At 41.0% G+C, this 25,060-nt stretch overlaps 1 protein-coding gene across 5 annotated transcripts in view; it reads left to right on the top strand.

The window, feature by feature from the left end:
• Positions 1-25,060, top strand: part of SYT1 (synaptotagmin 1) — a 353,931-nt gene that overhangs the window by 243,062 nt on the left and 85,809 nt on the right. For all 5 annotated transcript variants that reach the window (XM_051637978.1, XM_051637987.1, XM_051637960.1 and 2 more), the window contains one exon: positions 15,150-15,334. In XM_051637978.1, the coding sequence (XP_051493938.1) occupies positions 15,150-15,334 (185 nt within the window). The remainder of the gene's footprint in view (positions 1-15,149; positions 15,335-25,060) is intronic.

The raw sequence follows: 25,060 nt of genomic DNA, 5'->3' as shown, positions 1-25,060 counted from the left end.
CCTCTCTGCTGAAAAGTCCCACCCCAGCTTTCCTATAGGCGCCTTCAGGTACTGGCAGGCTGCTATAAGGTCTCCCGGGACCCTTTTTTTCTCCAGGCTGAATAGCCCAAATTCCCTCAGCCTGTCTTTGTAGCAGAGGTGCTCCAACCTTTTGATCATCTTTGTGGCCCTTCTCTGGGCCCTTTTCAACAGGTCTATATCTTTCCGGTGCTGAGGGCTCCAGAGCTGTACACAGTATTCCAGGTGGGGTCTCACAAGAGCAGAGTAGAGAGGGAGAATCACCTCCCTGTCCCTGCTGGCCACATTTGCAGCCCAGGATGATGGTCTTCAGCGCACACTAGTGGCTCATGTCAAGCTTTTCTCATCTAGTACTACCCCCAAGTCCTTCTCCTCAGCACTGCTCTCCAGCCATTCTCCCCCCAGCCTGTATTTGTGCCTGGGATTGTGTGGAGCCAGGCTCAGGACCTTGCACTTGGCCTTGTTGAACTTCATGAGGTTGGCACTAGCCCACGTCTCCAGCCTATCAAGGTCCCTCTGGATCCCTTCTCTTCCCTCCAGGGTGTCAACCTGTCAACCGCACCACACAGCTTGGTATCACCAGCAAACTTGCTAGGGATACACTCAGTACCACTGTCCATATCTCCAACAAAGATGTTAAGCAGCTCTGGTCCCAGTACTGAGCCCTGAGGAACACCACTTGTAGATTGCCTCCACTGGGATGCTGAACCATTGACCACAACTCTCTGGGTGTGGCCATCCAGCCAATCTCTTATCCACCGAGTGATCCATCTGTCAAATCCATTTCTTGTCAATTCAGAGACCAGGATGTCATGTGGGACAGTGTCAAAATGCCTTTCACAAATCCAGGTAGACAAAATCAGTTGATCTGCCACCATCCACCATCTCTGTGACCTTGTCATAGAAGGCCACCAAATTGTTCAGGCATGATTTGCCCTTAGTGAAGCCATGTTGGCTGTCCCCAGTCACCTCCTTAGTTTCCACGTGCCTTAGCAGACTTTCCAGGAGGATCTGCTCCATGACCTTGACAGGCACAGAGGTGAGACTGACCGGCCTGTAGTTCCCCAGGTCTTACTTTCCCCCATTTTTAAAAACAGGGGCTATGTTCCCTTTTTTCCAATCAGCAGGAACATCACCAGACTGCCATGACAACTCAAATATGATGGACAGAGGCTTAGCAACTGCATCCACCAGCTTCCTCAAGACCCCTTGGATGGACCCCATCAGGTCCTATAGACTTCAGGTCCTTTAGGTGGTCACAAACCTGTTCTTCTCCTACAGTGGGGGGTGCTTGATTCTCCCAGTCCCTGTTTTCACCTGCTGTGGCCTTTGTGATGAGGCTGGAGCACTTGCCAGAGAAGACTGTTGTGAAGAAGTCATTGAGGACCTCAGCCTTCTCAATATCCTGCATAGCTAGGTCTCCCGTTTCCTTCAGGAGAGGGCCTACATTTTCCTTGCTTGTCCTTTTATGCCCAACATACCTATAGAAGCTTTTCTTATTGCTCTTAAAATCCCTGGTGAGATTTAATTCCATCTGGGATTTGGCTCTCCTTACCTGATCCCTAGCTGCTTGGACAACCTCTCTGTAATCCTCCCAGGGTACCTGCCCTAGCTTCCACCCTCTGTATATTTCCTTCTTAAGTCTGAGTTTTTCTAGGACCTGTTTGCTCATCCATGCTGGCCTCCTGGAGTTTTTCCTGACTTTTGCTTAGTTGGGATGCATGACTCTTGGGCCTAGAGAAGGTGATCCTTAAATATCAGCAAGCTTTCCTGTGCCCTTCTTCCCTCCACATTATTATCCCGTGACATTCTCTCAAGCAGATCCCTGAAGAGACTGAAATCTTCCCTCCTGCAGTCAAGGGTAGTAAGCTTACCCTGCCTGTCCTTCCTAAGGAGTTTGTAACCCTCCACTTTGATGCTCTAGTCATAGGAGCCATCCCACCAGGTCTCTGTGATGCCAGTAAGATCATAGTCCTGCAGGCATGCACACATCTATAATCCCTCCTGTTTATTCCCCGTGCTGCATGCATTTGCATAGAGGCATTTAAGCTGGGACTCCAGTGAAGGTAACTGGCTATCAGGAGGGACTGAGATTTCATTATGCTCCACTCCAGGTGCTCCCCTGCTGACCTGCACCCTTTTGTAGGCTCTGGAGCATCTATTACTGGTGCCAGCACCGCATTGAAACTGATCGGCGTGGGATGAGTGGAGGTTCCCCCCCCCCAGCCACATCAGTTTAAAGCCCTCTTCACCAGTTTGGCTAGCCTATGGCCAAAGATGCTCTTCCCCTTTTTTGATAGGTGGATCGCATCAGCCCCCTGCAGGCCAGGTTTGTTAAAGCTGGTCCCATGATCCAGATAGCCAAACCCCTGGCAGAGCATCAGTCACACAGCCAGCTGTTGAACTGGTGCATCCGATTGGCACTGTCTCTCCCCTCCCCTTGGACTGGTAGGTTTGACGAAAATACTACCTGTGCTCCAGAATTCTTAACTGCTGCTTACAGGGCCCAGTAATCCTTCTTAGTATTCTTAATACTGCTGGTGGCTGCATCAGTGATATCCACATGAAACACCAAGAGCAGGTAGTAGTTGGGTGTACGAGCCTGGGAAGCCTCTCAGCAACATCCCTGATGTGAGCACTTTTTCCAAGAAACACATCTGCCCTGGCCTTCTACAGGTAGCGTTTAATACCTTCTAGGAGCAGATCTAATTTCTTCCAGACTGAAGCAGGGAAAACTTGAATACCTAACATTTACACAGAGCATTTTTGAGAGAATTGTGATCTCACCTCAACGGAAAAAAAAATCAACTTTTGCATTTATAGAAACCAGAAAAAAGCCTCGGAGTTCTTGTCCTAAAAAGGATAGTCTTCCTTCTTAGGGAGTATAACTCCAGGTTTGATTAGATCTATTAATGAGGTCAAATGATGCTTTTAGGCTGGTAGCTAATGTAAACCAAATCTATTTATCACTTTGGCAGTGGTTCCTGCAACAAAGTTAATGACTATTACAGCAGTTATAGTTCACCAATCAGGAATGGTGCTTTTTGTGCAAAAAGGCAGAAGTTAGTAATCAATCATCATCATCCTCATCATAATAGTGCTGCTAAATGAGCTTCTGAAAAAGAAGAGCAACATGGTTATTAACCTTAACTGTACCTTGAAAATAGATTTTTTTTCCTACAAAGGCCACTACTGATACGTGTTTGCAGCCTCGATAGTTTCTTGCAGAATAAAGGACGTCAAAGAACTAGGCAAGGGCACAACCTGTATTTAGATTCTCTGCTTCAGTCTTTTAAAAGAAAATTGAATGCTTAAAAAGAGAAAGGTCAAAGCCTGCTATTTTTTAAAATAACAGGTGAAAATAATATTTTGTCCAAGGGACCTGAGTTCTGTATAGTCAGTAAATAATTAGATTAGGGTTTTTTTGGGGGGTTGTGCCTAATAACATACAGATTCCGTAAAAGTGCGTCTTTATAATATCTTCTGATACGCATCTTCATGATGACAGCTGGTAGAACAGAGCATGCAGCTGCAAAAGATGTTGTGCATATTCATGCCAGTGGGGCTTTCTTGGGAAGTTTGGCTTGGTGAGGAAGAAGTGAGGGGAATTAGCTTTTGTGGTGCTTATTGAGTCAGAGGTGAGGTGTGCCATGGGAGTGTCAGTCTTTCCATCTCAGCACTGGGATGAGGCTTGGGATAGCTGGGCCACTGATAAATTTGCAAAGGTGGTATCAGTACCCTGACCAGCACTTCTGTTAATAGATAGAGGTAATGGAAAGTTTGCATTTTAATGCCAGGGGCAAGCCTGGGACCGTTCAGCCCTCCAGCACATGTGTTCCTGGCAGTTTGGCAAACTACACACTGCAGAACTGATCACATCACATACCAGTGAGCAGAGCCCACACTAGTCCCACAGCATTCTCAAAACACCTGCATCAGGGATGGTTTGCTCTCTGTGCTTTCCTGGGCTGAGCAGAGTGCCACGTGAAGGACAGAGGTGCCTGCCAGGAATGCTCTCCTGCATACCCCTGCACAACTGAATCAATACACAGTTTGAGGTCACTTGGAAAAATGCCTATATACAGCCACAAACAGCCTCACTTAGTCCCACTGAGGTGAGCAGAGCCAGCCAGGGATGGAGTAGCCCATTTCCAACTCCTGCACCCTGCTCTGCTGCACTCTTCGACTGACACATGGTATGAGCCCTTGCCTGCATGCAGTGCACCCGATCAGGCATTGCTGGCCATGCACCAAAACCAGGATTATCTAGAAATTCTAGCATCCAGTTGCATCCAGATTTGAGAGGACACTGGACCGACACAGTATATGTTATTGATGATGTCTGTGAATATGTGTGTGAGTCATGCTCATCATGCTTGCCAACAACTGCACGGAAATATTATAGAACCATTCTTAGTGTTACAGATACCCTAGAAACAAAAGTGCCAGACCATGTGGGATGTTTCAGTCATGGTGGCTTGGGATAGGGATTTTCATTGCATGCTGTGAGTTCAACATGAAACTGCTTGCCATACAACCATTTATGCAAAAAGTAGACACGACTGTATGGCCTGGAGAATTACTGAATGTACAGTTGTTGATATGTGGTTTGTCTGTGTCTAACTGCAATTGCCTCAATGATGCCTCAATGCTCAGACGCTTCTTTGGAGTGTTTCAGCCTAAGAGAGTCTCTTGGTTTTCTGTGTCCTTTGTTTTAGGGCCCAGCCTTCGCCATAGCCTGGGCCACTGTTGAGATATGGAGATGCAAGGCTGGCTGGCTGGGTTCCCTGCAGAAAGAAGGGCGTTCATGTCCTAGGAAGACAGGATCCTAGGAGGATCTTGTTGAGGTTATAGAAGGGGTATTTAGCATGAGTTGTGCACGTGGGAGTGCTGGGCAATGTGCTTGGACAGACTGGATCTGGTAGTGTACAAGCTTGGTGCATTCTTTTAGACTCATGGTTGGATTTCTTGTGAGAAATCAGGTAGACCAAGATGGCCACATATCCGCCACACAGGCTCGGGATCTTACACTGTAAAGCCTCTTAGGCAAGACTGCCTTTTTACTTCATCTGTGTTCAATGTCTAATCTGGTGAGGCATTTCTTCTGAGTTGATGCCTTTAGGCACTACCCCCACACAAGTGAGTGTCTATTAATAATGATAATATATAATGAAAGACTCTTGTTCCAAGTTGTATCTGTACATTTAAAATAACAGAACAAGAAAAAACGGATATTCAGTAGACTTCACTGAGTGTACACTATTACCCAGCAAAAGAAATCTGGTTTTACAGATACGTTCCTGTCAGAAAAATAAGTGTGGCTACTAGGTTTAGACTGGACATTAGGAAAATTTTTTTCACAAAAAGAGTGGTTAGACACTAGAATAGGCTGCTCAGGGAGGTGTTTGAGTCATCATCCCTGGATGTGTTTAAGGGTCATTTGGATGTGGTGTTGGTGGACATGATTTAGGGGAGAACTTTGTAGAGCAGGGATGGTGACTGGACTCGGTGAAACTAAGGGTCTTTTTCAACCTGAATAGTTCTATGATTCTATGATACTCATATGAGCAGTTACTGCCTACATACTGCAATTGCCCTAACATACAGTAAGAAAAACTAAAAATGAGGCTTTCATTCCAGCTGGAAGAAGGAGATGATTCTTGTTTTGCTCCTTAGTTATTTTTATAGTCGATTGATCACTACCACAGCTATGCAATTTGTCTATTTTTAAAAAAATCAGTCTGGACATTGAAGATACCAAAAAGTTCCCAAATCTATTAGAAATTAACCTTTCTTACTGCTTACTGTACTGAAGTATGCGAATGGTTTCCTGTTGAAGTGATTAATAAAAACTAAAACCACCAACAAAGTCTTTTGCGTCTGAAAGTTTTGATCAGTTTTAGAAACAAACTGTTGCCATGATTCTCAACTGCAGAGGACATATCTTTCTTTCATAGATGGGTGGCAGAAGTAATGCATATGTAAGTGACATGCCATGCTGTAGATGACTCTTTTTAACCTGTCTTTATCTTACCTATCAGAGGGGGGGAAACAGGTCCATTGTAGGCCTGTTTTATATTTTAAATATAAATCATAGGCTTTAATATTTAAAATATTTTAATGAGGTGGGAAATAAAACTCTGAACTGACAACAAATCTGAGGAACAGCAAGGCTGTTTCAATGGATAGGTTCATGAGCTTGGTATGTATAAGAAGTAAATTCTGTTTACTCCCCATCCTTCAGTGCTTTATCTGAGTGTATAAATTCTGGTTACAATCTTGCCAGCTGGATAATGACTTGGAATCAGAAAGAAAAAAAAAATTAAAAAGGTAGTTTTTAAAGCTTTAAAAAAGTGAAAAATTATAATTAAAGTAGCGCATAAAGACAAATTAAACTTATGTCTCTTTGTTCATGCTACAGCTCTATGGTGATAAGCAAAATTAAGTTTTAAGGTCCCAAACACTCTGCAAGCCTGGAACATTTTCAGAGCACAGCATGTCATTACACTCTCCATGGGACAGTAATTACCCTGCTGTCAGTAACTGCTCCACACAGGGGTGGGAAGTGCAGTGTTTCAGTCCTTCTTTTCAGCAGCATCCCTGTTTTGTGTGAAACGGCCATGCGGAAAATCTGGAAGTGGTCCTCTGACCTGCTGCTGGGGAAGAAGCAGAGTGAAGGAGGTGCCCTGGGGGCTGAGCAAGGCTCCTGGTGTTGCAGTAGCTGAGGGGCCAGTGAGACATGCCAGAAAGATTACAGCCTTTTGGGATCCGGGGCTGGGACCTGGGGCACCTCTGATGCATGCATGTGTCTGGTGTCACCCAGGGCTCTCGGTGCTAGTGATTCACTGTGCCAAAGGGGTTCCTTCTGCGTGTGAGTTTGTTTTGCCTCTATAGTACTGGGAGCCACTCAGCATGTGCACACCCCAGGGTGGCACTTGAGGTGCTTCCTCTGATGGGATCTGAGGTTGACACTGCACCTCAGGCTGCTGTCTCGTGCACTTGCTTGCAACACGTGCATGGCATCCTCCAGCTCTTCTAGGGTGTGTACCTAGGGCCTGCAGCTGACAGGAACATCACTGCTGGCAAAGGTGTAGCAGGGACTTGCGGTCTTGGAAACATGCTCACAGCAAATAAAGCCCCTGTTGTTTCCTGTCCACAGCACCAGTCAGTGATGTAGACCATTGTTCCCATGATGTCTTCTATATGATGCTAACCAAAGTAATTTTATTCTGTATTAGTGTCTGCATCTCAGCAGCTCAGATATTATTACCTAACTCCTTTGTAAGACACTTTGTGATGTACTGATTAAAAGTGCTATATGTGGGCCATTTTTATTTCAGACCTTCTAAATGGATATTAAATCTCACTAAGGAATAAAACAGGTTGTTACTTCCAGTAAGCAATGGAGTTCAGCAATAAGTTCCTAGTTTTGGAAGTTAAACATTCAGCATGTACTGTGCATGACTAATTCTAGTATGCAAGAAATGTGATTCCTGTTTTGAAATACAACCCTGACCCTCATATTTGCAGGACAAACATTGAAAATGTAAAACAAATAACATTTCCAAGTGTTCAAAATCTGAGAAGGAAGATAAAACAAATCCAGTGTTCATTGCATACAATGAATGAAATCAGCTAAGAAAATCAAATACATATTGGCATGGTTTTTTTTTTCCCATCATTTTAATTACTTTTGAGCCTTATTCTCTTGATTTCTGAGTCCTGGGTTTGATATTATGGGAGAATTTTGTCCCTATGAAAATTCCAATTCCAAGTCAGAGGGAGTTGCTCAGTGTTGGGTTTTTTTATTGTTTTGTTTCCTTCAGACTATCAATCTAAGTTTGAAGTGCAACATATTGTATATGTCACAGGAAAAGTGAAATGTGTTTAAACCACAAAATGCAGTTGTCTACATGATGGAAAGCAGTCATCTCAAGTTTCTGCAGATTTGTTCATCAGAGTTGAATATTAGCCCTATGGGTTGTTTTGTCCCTTGTCAGGAAAGTATTTGGCCTCAGCTGGTGTTGGTACATACAGTTTTTGGAAAGCCTTCAGCAAACCTGTCTGGCTTCCAGGTCTGATTGGAAGCTCCAGCTTTCTTCATCTTCCCCAGCTGCTCAGTGTGCCCAGTGGCTTTCTCTGGCAAATTATCTAGAGCCTGAATTAATTTATTTTATTTTAGAAGCTTTATGGCAGCAGATATATGAACTGAGAGGAAGCATCAGTCTAAAAATACTATCTACTTGACTAGAAAGCATCCCCCAACAAAGTCTTTCCTTTCCCTACATTGTTTTCTGTAGTAAGTGACCAAAATATTGTACCAGAAAGGGGAGGCTGTTTCATTTGTCACGCTGGCTGGCATTGCAGTCCTTCACAAGGGACATGCTGTGCAGCAGGGAGCTGGGCTGCTGGTTCCTCCTCCAAGCTGTTGGGTGCCAAGTGGGGGAATTATTCTTTCCTGGACAGCAATGTAAGAAATATTTGCTGGAGAAAGGAGGAGGCAGGAGCAGGCTGGAGGGCTGGGTGTTGTGAGAGGGTGAGGAGAGCCAGAAGAAGAATGGCACTGCTGGGAAGAGGAGCCAGGTGCCAGAGGCCACAAGTAGGACCTTCCCGAGGAGCCATGTGGCCACCAAGGAGGCTGTGCAACAGAGGCTGAGCTGAAAATGAGCTTGGGCCAGCAGCAACACAGATAGCAGAGGGGAGATCTGTGTTAACTCTCCTGTGCTCATATTCTTTTTCATTTTTGTTCAGGGGGAAATGGGCAAGTTAACAGTAGAGCTGTTCTATTTTAGTATGTACACAGGTGAAACCTGACATTGGAGCTTGAAGGCCTTTGCAGTCTCTCTGAGGTGCTTCCTTCAAGAAGGAGACACCTCAGCAGCTTTGCTTTCTTGCTCTGGCTGCCTCACCATCCTATCTCACCTGGAAAATCACCTGCCTTGTTTTCTCCCCCATGTGCCTCGAAAGATTAGGGGCAGAGGAGCTGATGAGACTGAGGCAGTGAGGAGCTGGGGAGAGAGGGAGCAAAACACTTTGGAAAAAAGGAAAGAGAGATAGGAACCAAGATAGAAATAGTTCTGCTCTGCAGAAAGAAGATACACCGTTGGGTAGATGTGTTTTACCATGACAGAGTACCTATCATATGCCCTAAAAGGTGAATTAATAACAGAATATTCAACATAAATTACCTGCAAATTCCAGTAGTAGGTGTGGGTTCATCTGCAGGTAAATATTTTAGTAATTTGATGCATTTTGACTTGTAGCTTCAGGAGCATACAGTGGGCATATCAGATTCTCAAGCAGCTCAAGCACCTCTGCTAAATTTCTAGCTATATTTAGAATTACTGCTAAAGTCAGAGTCAGTTTATTTGTGAAGACTGGGATGTTCAGTCATACAGTGTTTGCATAATTTTGCATTATAATGTCTAACAAAGAAGCTATAGGCAGGAGTATTTTCAATGAGTGAAGCCCATCTGATCAGTGCATTTTCACAGACTGTTTTGCATGTGGGAAACTTTCACTGTCAAAACATACATCTCTTAGCTCAGTTAAAGCTTCAGTAACTTCCATAAACTATTCATAGAGAAAGTCTTAAGCAACTGCACATGCTCAAAAAATACAGAAAGGAAAAGGGTATGTCAGCATGAGAGCATTCGTGAAGATATTTAGTAACGGTTCCTTCTAGTGATGGGTCAAAGGTAGCATCATTAGCTTGAACCACATAAAATCTGTGGTAAATGTACTTTGTGATGTACTCTAGGTGATCCTGCGCTGGCAGGGGAGTTCCACTAGATGATCTTTCAAGGTCACTTCCAACCCCTAGGATTCTGTGATTCTGTGATTCTGTGAAATGTAAGATAATGAAAACAGTGTTTTGCAAACATGCTATTCAAGCAAGAGATCATACATAAAAAAGTGTTTGGGTTGGAAATGTAGCTGTATAAGCCTGAAGGCTAGTATTTAAATCATCAGTATTTGGAGGTATGTGCAGTTTTTATCTTCCTCTTTTACAAATAATTTTACCATTATCAGCATTTCCTTTTCTTTGTATTGATCACCTTTGTATTCCTTCCATTGTGAATAGTGATATCTATTACCTGGGTCCTTGCTCTTGGTATGTTTTGTTTAAGTAACTTCAAATGAAAGTTAAATTGATTCCCAGGACATGGCCCCGGTGGAATTTCTATGCTGAAAGTCTGAATATGGCTATATATGGGGTTTGCTTCCTGATTAGGAGCTGTTAGTGCAAAAAGCTAAGATAAAATTATGGTTCAATAAATGAAAACTGCCAGTGATCTCGTGTTCAGTCTACCAGAGCTTTAGACTTAATGCAATGCACTTCACATACCACTATTTGGCAGTTGCAGCTTCTTGTTGAGTATCATGCCCTCTCTGAAACAGAGATTGTTAAATGCATCAATTCCGACATGCCATGGGCTTCCTTTGCAGAATAATATGGAAGCTGCCATCATCTGATAGTCCTTTGCTGTCACAGTTTAAATGGAGTTGCTTAATTGCTTAATTGGGAGTTGGTGGACAGCACTTTTGGTATGGAAGTCTTCACTTTTTAGTTCAGCTCCTCTCTTCAGTTCTTCCTTGAGCTTCCCTCTCATTGTGTTCCAAGTTAATAAAGTGCCCTCTAACGTTGCACACAGAGAGGAAAGAAAATTACTAGGATGAAGGATTCTATTCTCTTTTACAGACTGTAGCACTTTGATGCTGTTGCATGTTTTATGACTTCCCTCTTGCTGAGTTTCCTCTGGAGTCAAATGTCGTCTAAGGCATTTGATAATTTTAGATCATCTAATGGGAATGTTGGTTTTAGACCCAAGGCCTGTATCTCTCCAAGCATTTTGTGCATGGCCAAAGAATATAAATGACATAATCTGTAGCTCTTAAATTGAGTAACTCAGTAATACATACTTTCCTTTGAATCTAGCATATTCAGTAGAAAAGGATTTAAGGACAAAAGCTATGTTTAGTGCAGTGCAGTAGAAGCAAATCAGTGGAGTGAAGCAGTCAGTCCTGAGGAACCAGCCCCATACTGCTAACTTCATGAGGCTTTGGCTTAGTTTAGGTTTGCTCCCGTGGGCCAACTGCCTTTTGCAGTTGGAGCACTGTTAGATGAGCTCTGGGAGCTTATTTTCCCTTTCCATCCATCATGCCCTCCCAGATCACTGCAGAACAGGAGGCCAAGCATGGTATATGGGTATAATCTGAAGATGCACCTCATAAATGCACTCCCAAACTGAAATGACATGTCAGTATATCACAGCTGCTGTATTTGTGAAATGCTTCAAATGCATCAAATGACCAATCAAATGTACACACACAATCCTGGCTAACATTAGTGGAAGGAAGCAACAGAGAGGGATGCGAGAGCTCACAAACTCCTTTAGCCACATCCATGTCTGATTGTTGTTCAGCATGAGTGAAGGATGCAAAACTGGTACCACAAATGCTGCAATTATCAATACAATCCTAGAGCTTACTCTTTTCAGTGCCCTGCTATTGCTCAGGAATAAGCCACATGTTTCTTCTTCTCTACACTCTCCTTTTACAGATAGGCTTCATTCCTGCATTTCTGAGTAAAGTCCTAGAGCATGCCCTCTTTGGATTGGATCAATAAGATTAATTCAAGACCTTATTTACTAACTATGCTACTCAGCAGATCCCCTCCTATAGCTTTGTCTTTTAAGAGCCTTGTAGAATCACGTAGCAATTCATGACACCTTCTTCAAAATAAGTATTCTGTATTTGCCCACTGAAGCAGAACAAAGAAAATAGCACTGAAATACCAGAAAGGTTACACACGTATTAATTATCCTTAAACCAATAGCTTTTCCGTTATCACCTAGGGAAGTATTGCTTGTTTCAAAGCACCCCCTTGTGCAGGCACGGGGTAAGACAAGCTGTACAAGAAGCTTCTGTCCCCTGCACCTTGGTCGCTTGGTCAGAATCTGCATTTTTCATGTCACCCACCCAGGTTCATCTACCACAGAGGTCTTTTGTTCAATGCATCATGACCAAAGACCTCGTGAGGTTTTAAACTGCACTACTGAGCATGATCAAACTGGTTTAATATGGATGGAGGTAGTCTTCAAATTGTAGATTCCCTTTCTTGTCCATTTAAGCACTGGAAAAATGATTATTTTAAAATCTTGCATAAGGGTGAGTAACGTCCAGCTGGAATTAACCAGTATGAATCACTAAAGTGAGCCATTGTGCAAAACCAAGAAAGTTCATATACTGTAAATAAGGTTTTTATAGATATAATTCTCAATTGGTAAAAAGGCTGAAAAAATGAAGGCTGTATACTTGAGTCTTCCAGAGTGGCTCATTACTTCAGTCATTTGATTCTGGCCTGTCCACCTTGAGATGTAATTTTTTTAAACTTACCTTTTCCTAGAATTCAAGCTCCTGGCAGCGTCATGAACAGGGGAGCACAGATATGAAAATTCCCAAAGTCTTGAGTAATTTTGGAAAATCTTGTGCATGTCATGTAAAGTTATGAACATTTTAAATTGTTTAAATAATGCTTTTGAAAGGAAAGAAAACATCATTCAAAACCAGTGAAAAACTGTATGTTTCACTTGTCTTAAATCTAACATTTATGTCCCCTCATTGGGTGGTCTGTGTCAATGGCAATGTTCAGATGAGTCACCTTCTTAACAGAGATAGCTCACTTTTATTGGGGAAAAAAACCCATTCCTTTTTACTTTTTCAGCCTTGAATATTGAAGTTGTTCTGGAAGTGTCCAGAGTTTGAGTTGCCTCCGTTGTTTTCCCTTTATTGCTTATGCCTTGTTTAATAAAAAAGGGAGCGTATTTTCTTTGAGGAGATAAATAAGGAATTCTGCATAATTCTTGGTGTCTTAGATATTAATTTGATGATCATTTAATTATATCACAAGAGTGATATTGGGTGAAATTAAATTACAGACAGATGAGAGCAGACAATGCATTATAAACAAAGAACCTGAGGTATCTGCTAGTGTTTCAAATGCTCCTCAAGGCACCCTACATTGTTCATGCTCCAGAGAACCAAAGCAGCAGTGCCAGAGTACCACTTTACGCAATCAATTCGGTACCTACACAAGCTTTTTCATCTTTTGGGTGCATATGTATGTATCTCATTAACGCCTACATTCCCTGTCTCCTCAGTTCCTTGGTTCTCCCAGCTTACCTGCATTTACCGTGTCCGTCCTTTCTTTCCTCCCACGGTGACATCCACCTGGTAGAACCCCATCCCATATTCTTGCTGCTTCCTGTATTCAGTGGAATAATTCTTCAAGCACTGTAGACAAGGCAGCAAAACAGATAGCTGATAAATTTGGGCAGAACATTAATTTCATCTTGACATAACTCCTGTAGATTAGCTCAGATACAAAGTATAGTGTTACGTAAATACCATTTCAGATGCTAAAAGTGACTAAGAGACTAAGTACACATGTGAAGTTTAGAATTTGAGGAGAGCAGACATTGCTTGAGAAAGGCAATAATTTTGCTTTTATGAGTTCTGGACAAAAAAGTAAAAATTTGTGGGAAAGTAAGTTGTGCTAGAAAGTGTTACTGCACCAGATTTGAAATCAAAACTAAATTATTAATGCAAGAAATACAGAATTTAAGTTGTCATAAGTACAGATCTAATACAACTTTTAACTGCAGAATTGCTGCTGCTGACTCCATAAAATACATCCCATAAACAGCTGTTAATCTGTTCACTGTTCATCTTTTAACATTCATTTGTTTAGTAATCAGTTCTCATTTGTTCTGCATATGGTACAGCTTCCCTTTTTTAGCAGCTGCATTTAATGAACATTTGGAGGCACAAAGTATTAACAGAAATTATTGTTTAACTGTTCTCCTGCATTATTTTTGTATCTGTCACCAAGGACATTTGAATAACAGTTAGAAAAAATGGTCATTGCATTTAGATTAGGGAAGGTGTGGGTCCTCTGTCCTCTTTCTGAACTGGTGATTTGTAGTGGAAGTTCCTGTGACCATGCCTCACACTCTGCTTAGCTCCTTTAAGCAATTAATTTTCTCTGTTTATACTGTCCGTTCCCTTTTGTGGTTCACTGACGTCAACATGTCAAATTTGATTCACTCTCTAGTTTTGTTCTGTATCATATGAGAGACCTCTTGGTAAGGCCCTGAGAGAGTATCTTGCAGACCTGATACTGAATACATCTCAAGATTTTTAGAAAATTATAGTTGGCAAGATTTAACATTTGTCAGGTGTTCTGGTTAAATGTGAGGATCAGTGGTCATTAAAGCTGATTTGTATGAGGATAATTCCCTTCTGGAGTACTTGTGTTAAAGTGTCATCTTAATTCCTTATTTCCAAAAATTCTGATCTTGAACAGACCATTTTATCACAGTAAGTGTTCTCTGTTATTTATTCATGCTTCAGCCATGTCCAGCATCCTGGATTGAATCAATAAATGAACATACTCTTTTCTTGATAGGAAAGCATAGGTGAGAAGATAGCTGTGTACTAAAACTTTGCTAGTGTTAGGGCCTGATGACCAATAGGACAAATGCCTCTGGTCTGGACAGTCCTTTGTCCTTGGTCACTCTTTCCTGATGACCTTGACCTTCCTCTGTTGCAAGGAGTCTGCAATTCTTGTCAAGTGCAGCAGTGGGCAGAGGAGAAAGGGCTGTTCATTAAAACTGACAGCTTGGATCAGATGCTATTCCGGAAAAGGGAAATTCCCAGTCAGTTCCACCCGATTCAGCCACAATGCCAGGTGGGTTGGGAAGATGATTGAAGAAAGAAGCAAGTAATTGCCTAAATGTGCTGAGCATTTTACAGATTTGCACAGTGTGACTATTTTGGACATACTGTTTACAGATGGTTGATTAATCAAAATACCTGCAAGTGAGTTGGATACGTGTCACCAGGCATGTAAACAGGCAGATATGTTAAACTGGCATCATGTGTGCAAGTGTTCAGTTGGGATGAATACACAAATGATGACAGGATATTTTAGAAAGGATTTCAGGTATTTCTGCATTGCATTTTCATTGAAAAAGGCTTAGCTGTGAGAGAAATGTGCTTGTTTCTACGTGTAACCCTACTAACAATTTACCACCTTCTTTATGTGTGTCTTTCTTTTTCTCTTCCAGTGCCACCTTGGGCCTTAATAGCCATAGCCATAGTTGCAGTCCTATTAATCCTTACCTGCTGCTTTTGTCTCTGTAAGAAATGCTTGTTCAAAAAGAAGAACAAGAAGAAGGGAAAGGAGAAGGGAGGGAAGAATGCTATTAACATGAAAGATGTGAAAGATTTAGGGAAAACCATGAAAGACCAGGTAAAGTATCTCTTTTCTTGAACTCTTGGCTTGCATTTGAAGGTTTGATGTATCTACAAAAGGTTCTGCTTTTTGCCTCAGTAGTGGCTCTGTGAAGAGGGGATTGATTGGCAGTATCTTCTCAGTGGTGTCACAGAAGATGAATCAGGGTGTGGCATCACTGATAAAACAGTCAGCCAGTTTCTCTGCTCTGCTAAAATACATGAGCAGGCATATAATCTGGATCTGGAATGGGCAAATTTATTGCAAGTATCTTGGTTTTCTCAGAAAGTAAGCAAATGTCAGCATTGTCCTTTTTCGAGACTGGCCAGGACCTAGCACAGTGTTTGTGTATCTTTCTAGCAGTATTTCTGAGCTTACATGATAAACAAAAGTAGCTCTGAATTCTAAATCTCTTTTTACACAAAAGCAAAAGTTCAGTGGAGAAGGGAGCAACAGCGCAGAAGAACAAATGGAAAACATAGAAACAAAAGAGGAACAGGAGAGAGACATTCATCACAGTGCTGCTGAGACAATTCATTTTGTACTAGAGAAGAGGAGATTAAAGATAACACGCTATAGTTGTAACTGTAAGTTAACTCAGTAACTTGGAGAAAAACATTAGCATATTGCCCTTTGAGAAGGATCATTTTCAGAAGGGCAGAAAAACTTGTCCTTCATATCTGCTTCATACAAGAGAAGCAGAAGGTTGCAGGACCTAATCCACAGGGCCACAAACTTGACTAATATGTTCCTGAAAGAAAATAAAGATATATATATATTTTTAGCAAGCTTTTAGTATTGTCCTTCCTGGAGCAAACTATTAAGAATATGCAGAAGAATGGAGAAATAAATGGGAAATACCCATGTGTCCTCACTGCATTGCCAGATTTCCTGAGCAAAGAAGACAAAGGGCTGTAGTTTTCAAATAGAAAGCACTGAAGAGATTTGGATAACTGTTTTACAAAACCTCTTCAGCAGGAGCAAATAATTGTAAAGATACTGCATGGTTGAGTCTGCGCTCCCAAGGCCCCTCAGAAGGTTGAGCCAGAGCAGGCCAGGAGCACTTTTCCAGCCAAAGAAAGAGGTTAAAAGTATGATCAGGAATGAGCAGTTCCTTCCACAAGTTGAGATCTAGTGTAGAAGAAATCTGGGCTGAAGGCAGGTTTATTAAAAGTCCAGGCCAAATCTTTGAACAAAAGAACTAGCTATTGGGAGCAAGATCCAAGAAGAGAAGCCTGGAGCACAGTACCTAAGAGGCCCATGGAGCAGTCTAAAACAAGCATTGAGATGCCGCAATACAGTGATGGAGCAGCCACCAGTGTGGCTCATCAGCCAGTGTTAAATGTCCTGGAAGCTTAGCACGCTTCTCCAGGCACCTAAGACATGACAGAGGAAGAGCAAAATCAGGAGAATGGCTGAGGAAGCCTTACAAGTCTGATGACTAGCTGCGACTGGATCACATAAGTAGAGTCTGAATGAAGGGAGCTCAGATAAGAGGAGGAAAATAATCAATAAGCTTAAAGTTACAGAGCTATGAGAGCTACTTCCAGTTTCCAAGACAAGAGAAGAGATTTTGTTCTCGCTCAGTAGAAAGCCAGCATAGGAAAAAAATAACTGAAAATCCAGTTGTTTTGTTCCTCTTCATGCTACTCAATTGCAGTAACCACTGCTAAAGTGTTGATTCATTAGACAGTTGTTAACTTCTAGTCCATACACTACACCAATAAAGTAAGCCTTGGCAAAATTAATTGCTTTCAAGCTGTATGTATCAGCATTTTATAGTGACCACAGTACACAGTCATCATGACAGCGATGAAGGAAAGACTGAGGCTTGATCCAACACACTCTGTTTTGCATCTCAGAACATGAGTGCACATTGTATGCTTGCAGCTAATGCAGTTCACACCAGTGACCCATCCTAGATATACTTGTGTCTACATGCTAGCAGTCAATACAACGCAGATTTCTCTACAGCCATCCCATATTGCCGTACCACAAGTAAGAGAGTCCTGCACAGGTGTGAAGAGTGAACAGTTGGAGACTCTTACATCCACATTGCAAGTGGAGCATTTTAAATAGTGTCCAGCTTCAGCCTTGGTTCCGTTTGGAGAGAAGATGCTTCATGTGCCACAGTGATGTACTGAAGCACAAGACACTGACACAGGACAAATTCACACCTGAAAACAACCTCGTCAGTACACAAAATAAGGAATGTAGATGCAGCTGTTCCAAGATCAGGAAGATTAGTGAGGCCAAGCTGTAAAGAAAAGAGAGCAGAAATTTTGAGTTCTCCCTTGAGAAAGATTTTATCAGAATCATAGAATGCCAGGTTGGAAGAGACCTCAAGGATCATCTGATCCAACTTTCTAGGTGTTACGATAGTTTATATGAGATGGCTCAGCAAGCTGAGATTTAGACTGTCCAATGTGGGGGAATCCACCACTTCCCTTGGGAGACTATTCCAATGTTTTGATTGTCCTCATGGTGAAAAGTTTATCTCTTTTGTCCTAATCAGCATCTCCCCAGGAGCAACTTGTGACCATTACCCCTTGTCTTTTCCATGTGACTCCTTGTAAATAGGGAGTCTCCATCTTCTTGGTAGCCATCCTTTAAGTACTGGAATATGGTAATAAGGTCTCCCCAAAGCCTTCTTTTCTCAAGGCTGAACAAACCCAGTTTTTTCAGCCTCTCCTTGTATGGCAGGCCCTCCAGTCCTCTGATCATCCTTGTGGCCCTTCTCTGGGCCCTCTCCAGGCCGTCCTTATCCTTTTTGTAGAGCAGGTTCTAAAACTACTGATTTTGTTTTCTCCATATGATGAATATGAAACAAAACCCTTTTCTTTTAGCACTTCAATTTAGCACTCATGGATTCCATGTATTTGATTTGTAGACTTTGTTCTGGGTTATTAATGTTAAGTAATTCTGAGATATTTCCCCTTCAGCAATGCGTGGAAAATCAGATCATCAATTGTTGAGTTACCCTGGGCTACTCTTAGCCAGCTCCTCCCATTGAATCAAGGATAATTTGGAAGAAATGTTTGATTATGCTTGTGGAAAAATTATTTGAGATGTTTGTTATGTTCTACCAATGATAACAAACCTAATACTTTTTTGTAGGACAAATAATGTGCAATTTGTTGATTGATATTTATGTTGAATTTGTTTTGAATCATGTAAGGCCTTTGTTGTATTTACAGTATATTATTGTTTTTAATTATATCCATTAGGACCTGGAAAAATGACCATGGATTCTTGGAAAAAAAATATTTTTAATGCAAAATTACATTATGTAATAAGTATTGAGTTTCATTTCTATCTTTTTCATGGGAAAAATTGATAAAAAGCAGAATCACGTGTCTCTTATCTACAAAGAGAGCTCAAACTTTTAAATATTGCACAGATAGGTATTTAAAGATTATTCCATTCCAAATATTCTGTATGTTTATTTAAACATACTTTTGCCCAAATATTTTGGGACTTTGAGGTGTTTTGTTTTACAAAAACAAATCTACATTAGGAGGGTAGATTCTCATTGAGGTAACTGTCAGACCTTTAATAAGTGAATGCATCAGCATCTCCCCAGCCAAGGTTCCTCTTCACAATCTGGTATTTCAAAACCAGGCCACTTAAGTTAGACCCTTACATTCATACCTAGCAGTCTGATAGTGTACCGATTTTAAGTCCTTGGCATTTAATAATGTTTACCACCTTAATTCCTAATTTGTGAAATTTTAGCCATTGACGTATTTTTGTTGTTTTTTTTTTTAGTATGGATGATTTTTTTATTCTAACAGGGTTTAATCTTGGAATTAGCAGTGCGAATTTTAATATACCTAGCTGAACTCAATGCAATGCTAAATGTAGAATATTTCAGCCAAGAGAACTGAATCATTTTAGAGGCTCTGGCATAAAACAGAAAGGGGAAAAACAAGAATGCCTTTTAGCTCTTAAAGAAGCACATTTTAAAGTTAAAAAAATACTTTTAGAACAAGATGTAAATCTAATACCATTATAAACATATAGTACCGAAGATATTAGATGTTGTAAAAAAAACAAAAAAGCTTATTTCAGTAGTTGTTAGGCCTGAACCTGCAAGCACTAATTACCTTCTGCATTCTGCGTTCAGCTGAGAGTGCATAATAGCAGTTGATAGGCACTTGGCATCTTGCAAGATCCTAGTTCCCTAGGCACACAAAGCTGGAAAGGGAGCAGCATTTGGTAAATTCAAAGTATCAGCTTCTGAAAATACAGTTTCCATCTTAGTCTGGTTTTGTTTGTCAAAGAGAACTTGTGACCTACATGTGCTCACGCTGACCTGCACTCCTCTTGTCAAATCACTCTAGAGCCGTGTAGCTTGACACAGAGATAGACACAGAGCCTCAGTCAGCTCAGTAGATATTACAGAAACAGGAATAAAATTTTGGTCTCTGTTAGAATATTTGTGCTTTAAAATGTCCACTTCCCTGGAAACAACTTAAGATGAGAAACTGTTTATGAAATAGTATAGATTATGAACAAATGTAATTGAGGAAAAGTGGGAGATGAGTTGAAAATAAGATTATGTTTTCAGTCTTGAAACCTGTTTCCATTGCAGGCAATGCTTACTTTTTCAAGTAGATAATACAACTCCACCAAGGGCCACAGGGCGAATTAGATTCTGTCTACGGGAGGCAAATTGTTGATAAATGTACTATTGTAAAAGGTCATTTCTCCATGGTTTTTACTAATGTTTCTGTGTGGTTGTTTTAATTTTTATTTCTTCCTTCTATGTCCTTCTTGTCTATGTTGTGTCTCATGACTGTTCTGGATTGTCACTTGCGGTAGGTTTATTTTGCTATCTGGACGCACCTAGTCTAAAGCTCTGATACATATAGTCTTCTGATGGCTCTGGCTCCTCAGCTGAGATTTATATGTAGTAGCTTTGATACCACACATCAAGAGGCTGAACTAAATTGATTGGGTATTTTTTTTTGGTTGGGTATGTATTTTGAGGGAGGCTAGAAGGGGAGAGAAAGGAAAGAGGTTGTCATTCTTTCTGTAGTTAAAATATTGAGTCAAACTGTACTAGAAAGCTCAAGTTTAAAATTGATAGGCACATGAAAATAACTTGCTAATTTTATTCCCTTTTTGTATAAATGTCACCATATCAAAAGTAGATGAAAGCAGTAAGTAGTTTAAATGTCTTCGTTTCTAAGCGTTGCAAAAATTACTGGTACCCCATGAAACTTGCTGTGGGCTCTTGCATCATCTCAGTAAAGTGCCCACACTTTAAGTTCTTAATTCTCCATACTGAACTCTTTTAAGGGATCTTACTCCATGTTTCTGTTGGTGCCACTGAATGACAGCTGGCGCCTATGGTTTTATGAGATCTTCCCATCACAGTTTTCATCTCTGTAACTTTCCAGTCTCTGCCATGCCATGCCCCTCGTGGCTCCCACTACTTTTTTCTTCAGGAAAGAAAAAAGCCCCCAAACACCCATGTCCAGAGACACTATAATAGCTGCTGATTTTTTGGCTCTGAATTTAATGCCTTGGTACAACAAAACTTTTGCTTCAGCTCAGCCTGTGGGCTGAGGAAAGGGATAGATGTAATCATTCCAGTCACGAACAGCAACACTGAAAAATTACTAAAATTTAGCCCTATTGCTTGGAGAATAATTGTGGTGGTCTGAACATTTTATTAGGTCACAAAGCATTTGTGGAGAAGGAGATTTAATAGCTCCATCCTTTTTCATTGCATCAGGCTGAAACACTGTCACTAGTGAAAGATTCGCTTACAGTGAATGTGTCTGCTAGGTGAAATAGGAGTTTTGGGATCAGATATATGTTCTACACCCTGGAGTATGAGAAGTACATCCTTGGCTCTGCTGCTGACTTACTGGGGCCTTCATTAAGCCACCTGACTTCTCTCTGTGTTTGTTTTTCCATTACAAAGGCCTTCCTTTTACATCAGGGTTATGTACTACCTTAGAATTTTCAGATTAATGTTCATGTATTAATAACAGTGAAATATTGGGGCATTATAAAGTAATATGTTATTAAAATATGCAATTTCACCTTATCAGACGTTAATTTATGAAGTTTTTCTTAGACCATTTCACTTTATTATTTTAGCTGTTGAACCGTAAACACCCCTGCTCTCATGGAGACATGGAGTGTGTCTTGGCCTGTCTACCTGAAGGCGATAGCCAAAAGGAAGTCAGTACAAACCACACTTACATCCAGAGAGCCTGTATTTCACTTGAAGGCACTCAAGTCTTCATTGTCAGAAATAATCAAAGAGGATCTTTCTGAGAGACAGGAGCCTTCTTGCTGTCTGTGGTCTTTTCTTCTGCAATGTTTGCTCATGTGATTGTTTGTTTTCCCAGCTGAATGCCTAGAGAATAGTAAGTTTATTTACTCCATGATGCCACCTCTCCTGGTCTTAGCATGCCAATTCCCATTTGATGGCATCTTCAGCCCATGCTGACCTTAATGATCACCATGGCTTATCCATAATACAATGAGACATTCTAATTCATGCTCAGAAAGACAGTGTGTGCTGCAGAGCCATCACAGTGCAGAAAATCAGTCTGAAACCATGAGAACAAGTATTTCTTAGAAAACAATCCCAATAATTATACTGTGGCAATCAAAATGACTGAGTCCTGTTTGTACATTAATTCAACCTCAGGCTTGACCAGTCGTCCTGCTTTTTCACCATCCTCAGAAAGCAACATGTAGGGTGCATAAAACTTCTTGGAAAATGTGAAAATAACATGTTTATGAAGATACAATGTTATAGGCAAGTGTTTGGATTCTGCAGGGTTTTCTGCAAAACTCTCTTGTAACTTAGATTTATGCTAGATTTCAGAACCCTGAAATATGGAGGCAACAGCTGAGAGCCACAGGCTGGGCTTATTTCCATGCTGTCTTTTCCTCTCAGTCTCTCCCAAGAAGACATAAAAGCTTGCTTTGAATGCTTCCCGAGTTTCTTTTTCCTCCTTTTAAAAAAATAAATATATAAACTCTCCTGTAAGATAATTAGTTTACTTTTCTTGTAACCTAATGCACTGTTAGTGTGATATGAATATATAGATCCTACTCATTTTCATACATGTCTTTTTTTCTGTACTGAAGGTCTTACCACTAGAAGCTTCCATAGCTGAGAACATTTCTCTCTTGATTAACAGACAAAATTTTGAATTCTTTATTCAAGACCAGAGTTTGGAGGTTCCTAATGAGTGGTATCTAGGAAGCATGCAATTTTTCCTTAAATTAAGTGATCTGAATCACACTCTAGAAACATTTACCTGTAACCACTGATTGTATGGAGAGCTATACTCTTATACTGAGTGCCTGCAGTTAGTGTGTATGAGTAACCAACAACAGGAACAGCAGGTCAAATAAACGAGGTATACATTTCTTACTCTATTGGAAATATTTAATTGTTTACTTTTGAAGCAAAAGCACTTCTTCTTTACAAGACTAAATACTAAATATCAATAGTGAAATGACCTTCAGGCATGTGAATATCAGATACTTGTTAAAGCCCTGTTTAGTGGATGTTCAGAGGGTGATATTATCTCTTTTTAAGCATCCAAGCGAAAAGAACAGTTCTTTTCTCAATGTATCAGTGTGGCATCCCCTAAATCATGTCTCGCTATAGTTAGGTTAATTTTCACTGTTAAATAGTTGTAGTCCCAATTAAGTAGTATCACAGAGGACATAATACCTCCTTTTCAAAGAGGAATAAATGTCATGCTCAGAATGGTCTTCCCATGTCAAGAAGCCAGCTTGATCCCAAAGCATGCTTCCATCTGGCCCACTGCTCTTCATCTGGGGAGGATGAAGAATAATTGATGGAGCAGCATGCACTGGCCAAGCAGCCCAAAGCTGCCTCCTACTCACAGCCTGCTGCTTAGCACAACCAAGCACTGCCATATGGGAAGTGGGGGCAGAGCATACTAGCGTACTTGCAAGAGCACTTGCTTCTTTTTGTTCATGTGCATTGGTCCCTGCTTTCAAAGCAGAACCCTGACCTACAAGGTGAACTTACAAAACAGGTTCCCAGGCTGAGATCAGCTGTATCTTTTTTCAGCAAATAAGCACTGGGTACAAGAAAAACAGGTGGATTTGGGGGCTTGACAGCTCCAAGTTGAGTGTATGCTTTCATATTTTACATTGAACATTTGCTGTGTTCTTCTGTTGCACCAGAATAAGTTGGTATTTTAGTACTCAAACAATTTAGCAGACTCTTAAGCTGAATACGATGACCTTGTGTCATAAGCTACTAAAGAAAGAAAGCCTTCTGAATAATCCAACAGACCATTTAAAACCTGGATAACAAGCAAGAAGTAATGTCAAGGCATCACATACTGGACACAGCGGGGTCTTGCTCATTCTGTGTGTTGGTGTGGCCCACTGCTGGTGTGTGAGGCCAACACTCTTGCAGCAGTAATGGCATCATGGAGGGAAAGCAGATGTTGAAAGAATGAAATGTTGCCTTTCCTTCAGAGGGACTCTGATAGAGAATGTGCTACAATTGCAGGCTTTTCTACTTTGTCATAGGGAATCAGCCAGGAATTTTTAAAGGCTTTTGTTTTTCTCTGGGATAAAAATTGTGCAGGTCAGAGTGATGGTGTTCCTGAATGTGAAAAAAATTGATAAGAGATGCGCCACCGTTAGTGGAAATGCAACCATTCCTAGCTGTGGAGGAAAAATTGCCTTTCGAATAAATTCATCGTTGGACATGGCACAGAACATTCTCACTATGAAATAATATTGTTTTCTTCCATTCAGCTCAGCAGGCATTGCACAAGCCTGAGGACTGGGCATCATTCACACGTTAAAAGAATCTTCCCCTTCACCGTGTGAACAAAAAGGACTGATTGATAGAGCAGGCAGAGATGGAACTCAGGACAGCAGCAAGCTCTGTGCAGCAAATAAACTTATAGGCTGCAGTCAGTGTTATGTTTTCCTTCCTAATGTCTCTCTTTCTTGCTTAATGGTAACTTGTTTCCTTAAAAGTGAATCCAGAGGCCATCCAATGAATGGAAGGAACACTCAAAACTCTGTTAATGAAAGTGTTTCTTAATATATACAACAGTGAAAGACACTTTTCTTGTAGTCTTAAATAGCTTGTGATATGAGCTAGACACTAGCTCATACAGAATGAGACATGAAGATAACTGAGACCAAACTCAAAGTGCAAAATATACCTTCGTGGTTCTTTGCATCTTCCAGGTGACTCAGAAATTATTGTAGCCTCTGCCTCGCTGTACAGGAGGCAAGGAGGTACATTTGCAACCAGCAAACTGAATTGTGGATTGTGGAACATTTCTGTTTGTTGTAGGAATCACTACACAGTAGATGAGCTTGAAAACAATAAACTAAACACGGCACCAAAAGGAAAATCCTAATGCCATATATAGATTTAGGTCTGCACCCTTGGTTAGAAGTAGTTACAGAGCTTGTTCAAATATGGCTTAAATGAGAGGTTGCTCAGAAATTCACTTTATCTTCCAGGTCTAAGAAAACCTATGTTTTATATTGTGTGACTTCAGTAGTAACTCCCTGGCACAAAGTAATTTTTCCTACTTGCTGATTTCATTAGGTGTGGGTGTTTTACCTTCTAATGGCTCTACTGGATTAACAAATTCTTTGTACGTTCCTACACCTGCTTAACTAGAAGTCTATGTTTTTCAGATACTTAACACACATGTAAGAGGATAGATAGGATATAGAGGTTTCATTGTTATGTTT

Source organism: Apus apus, chromosome 1 (genome assembly GCF_020740795.1).
Source record: "Apus apus isolate bApuApu2 chromosome 1, bApuApu2.pri.cur, whole genome shotgun sequence".
In the NCBI taxonomy this organism is placed as follows: Eukaryota; Metazoa; Chordata; class Aves; order Apodiformes; family Apodidae; genus Apus; species Apus apus.
Note: the sequence above shows the minus strand (reverse complement) of the source record. Positions and strands in the feature narration are given on the sequence as shown.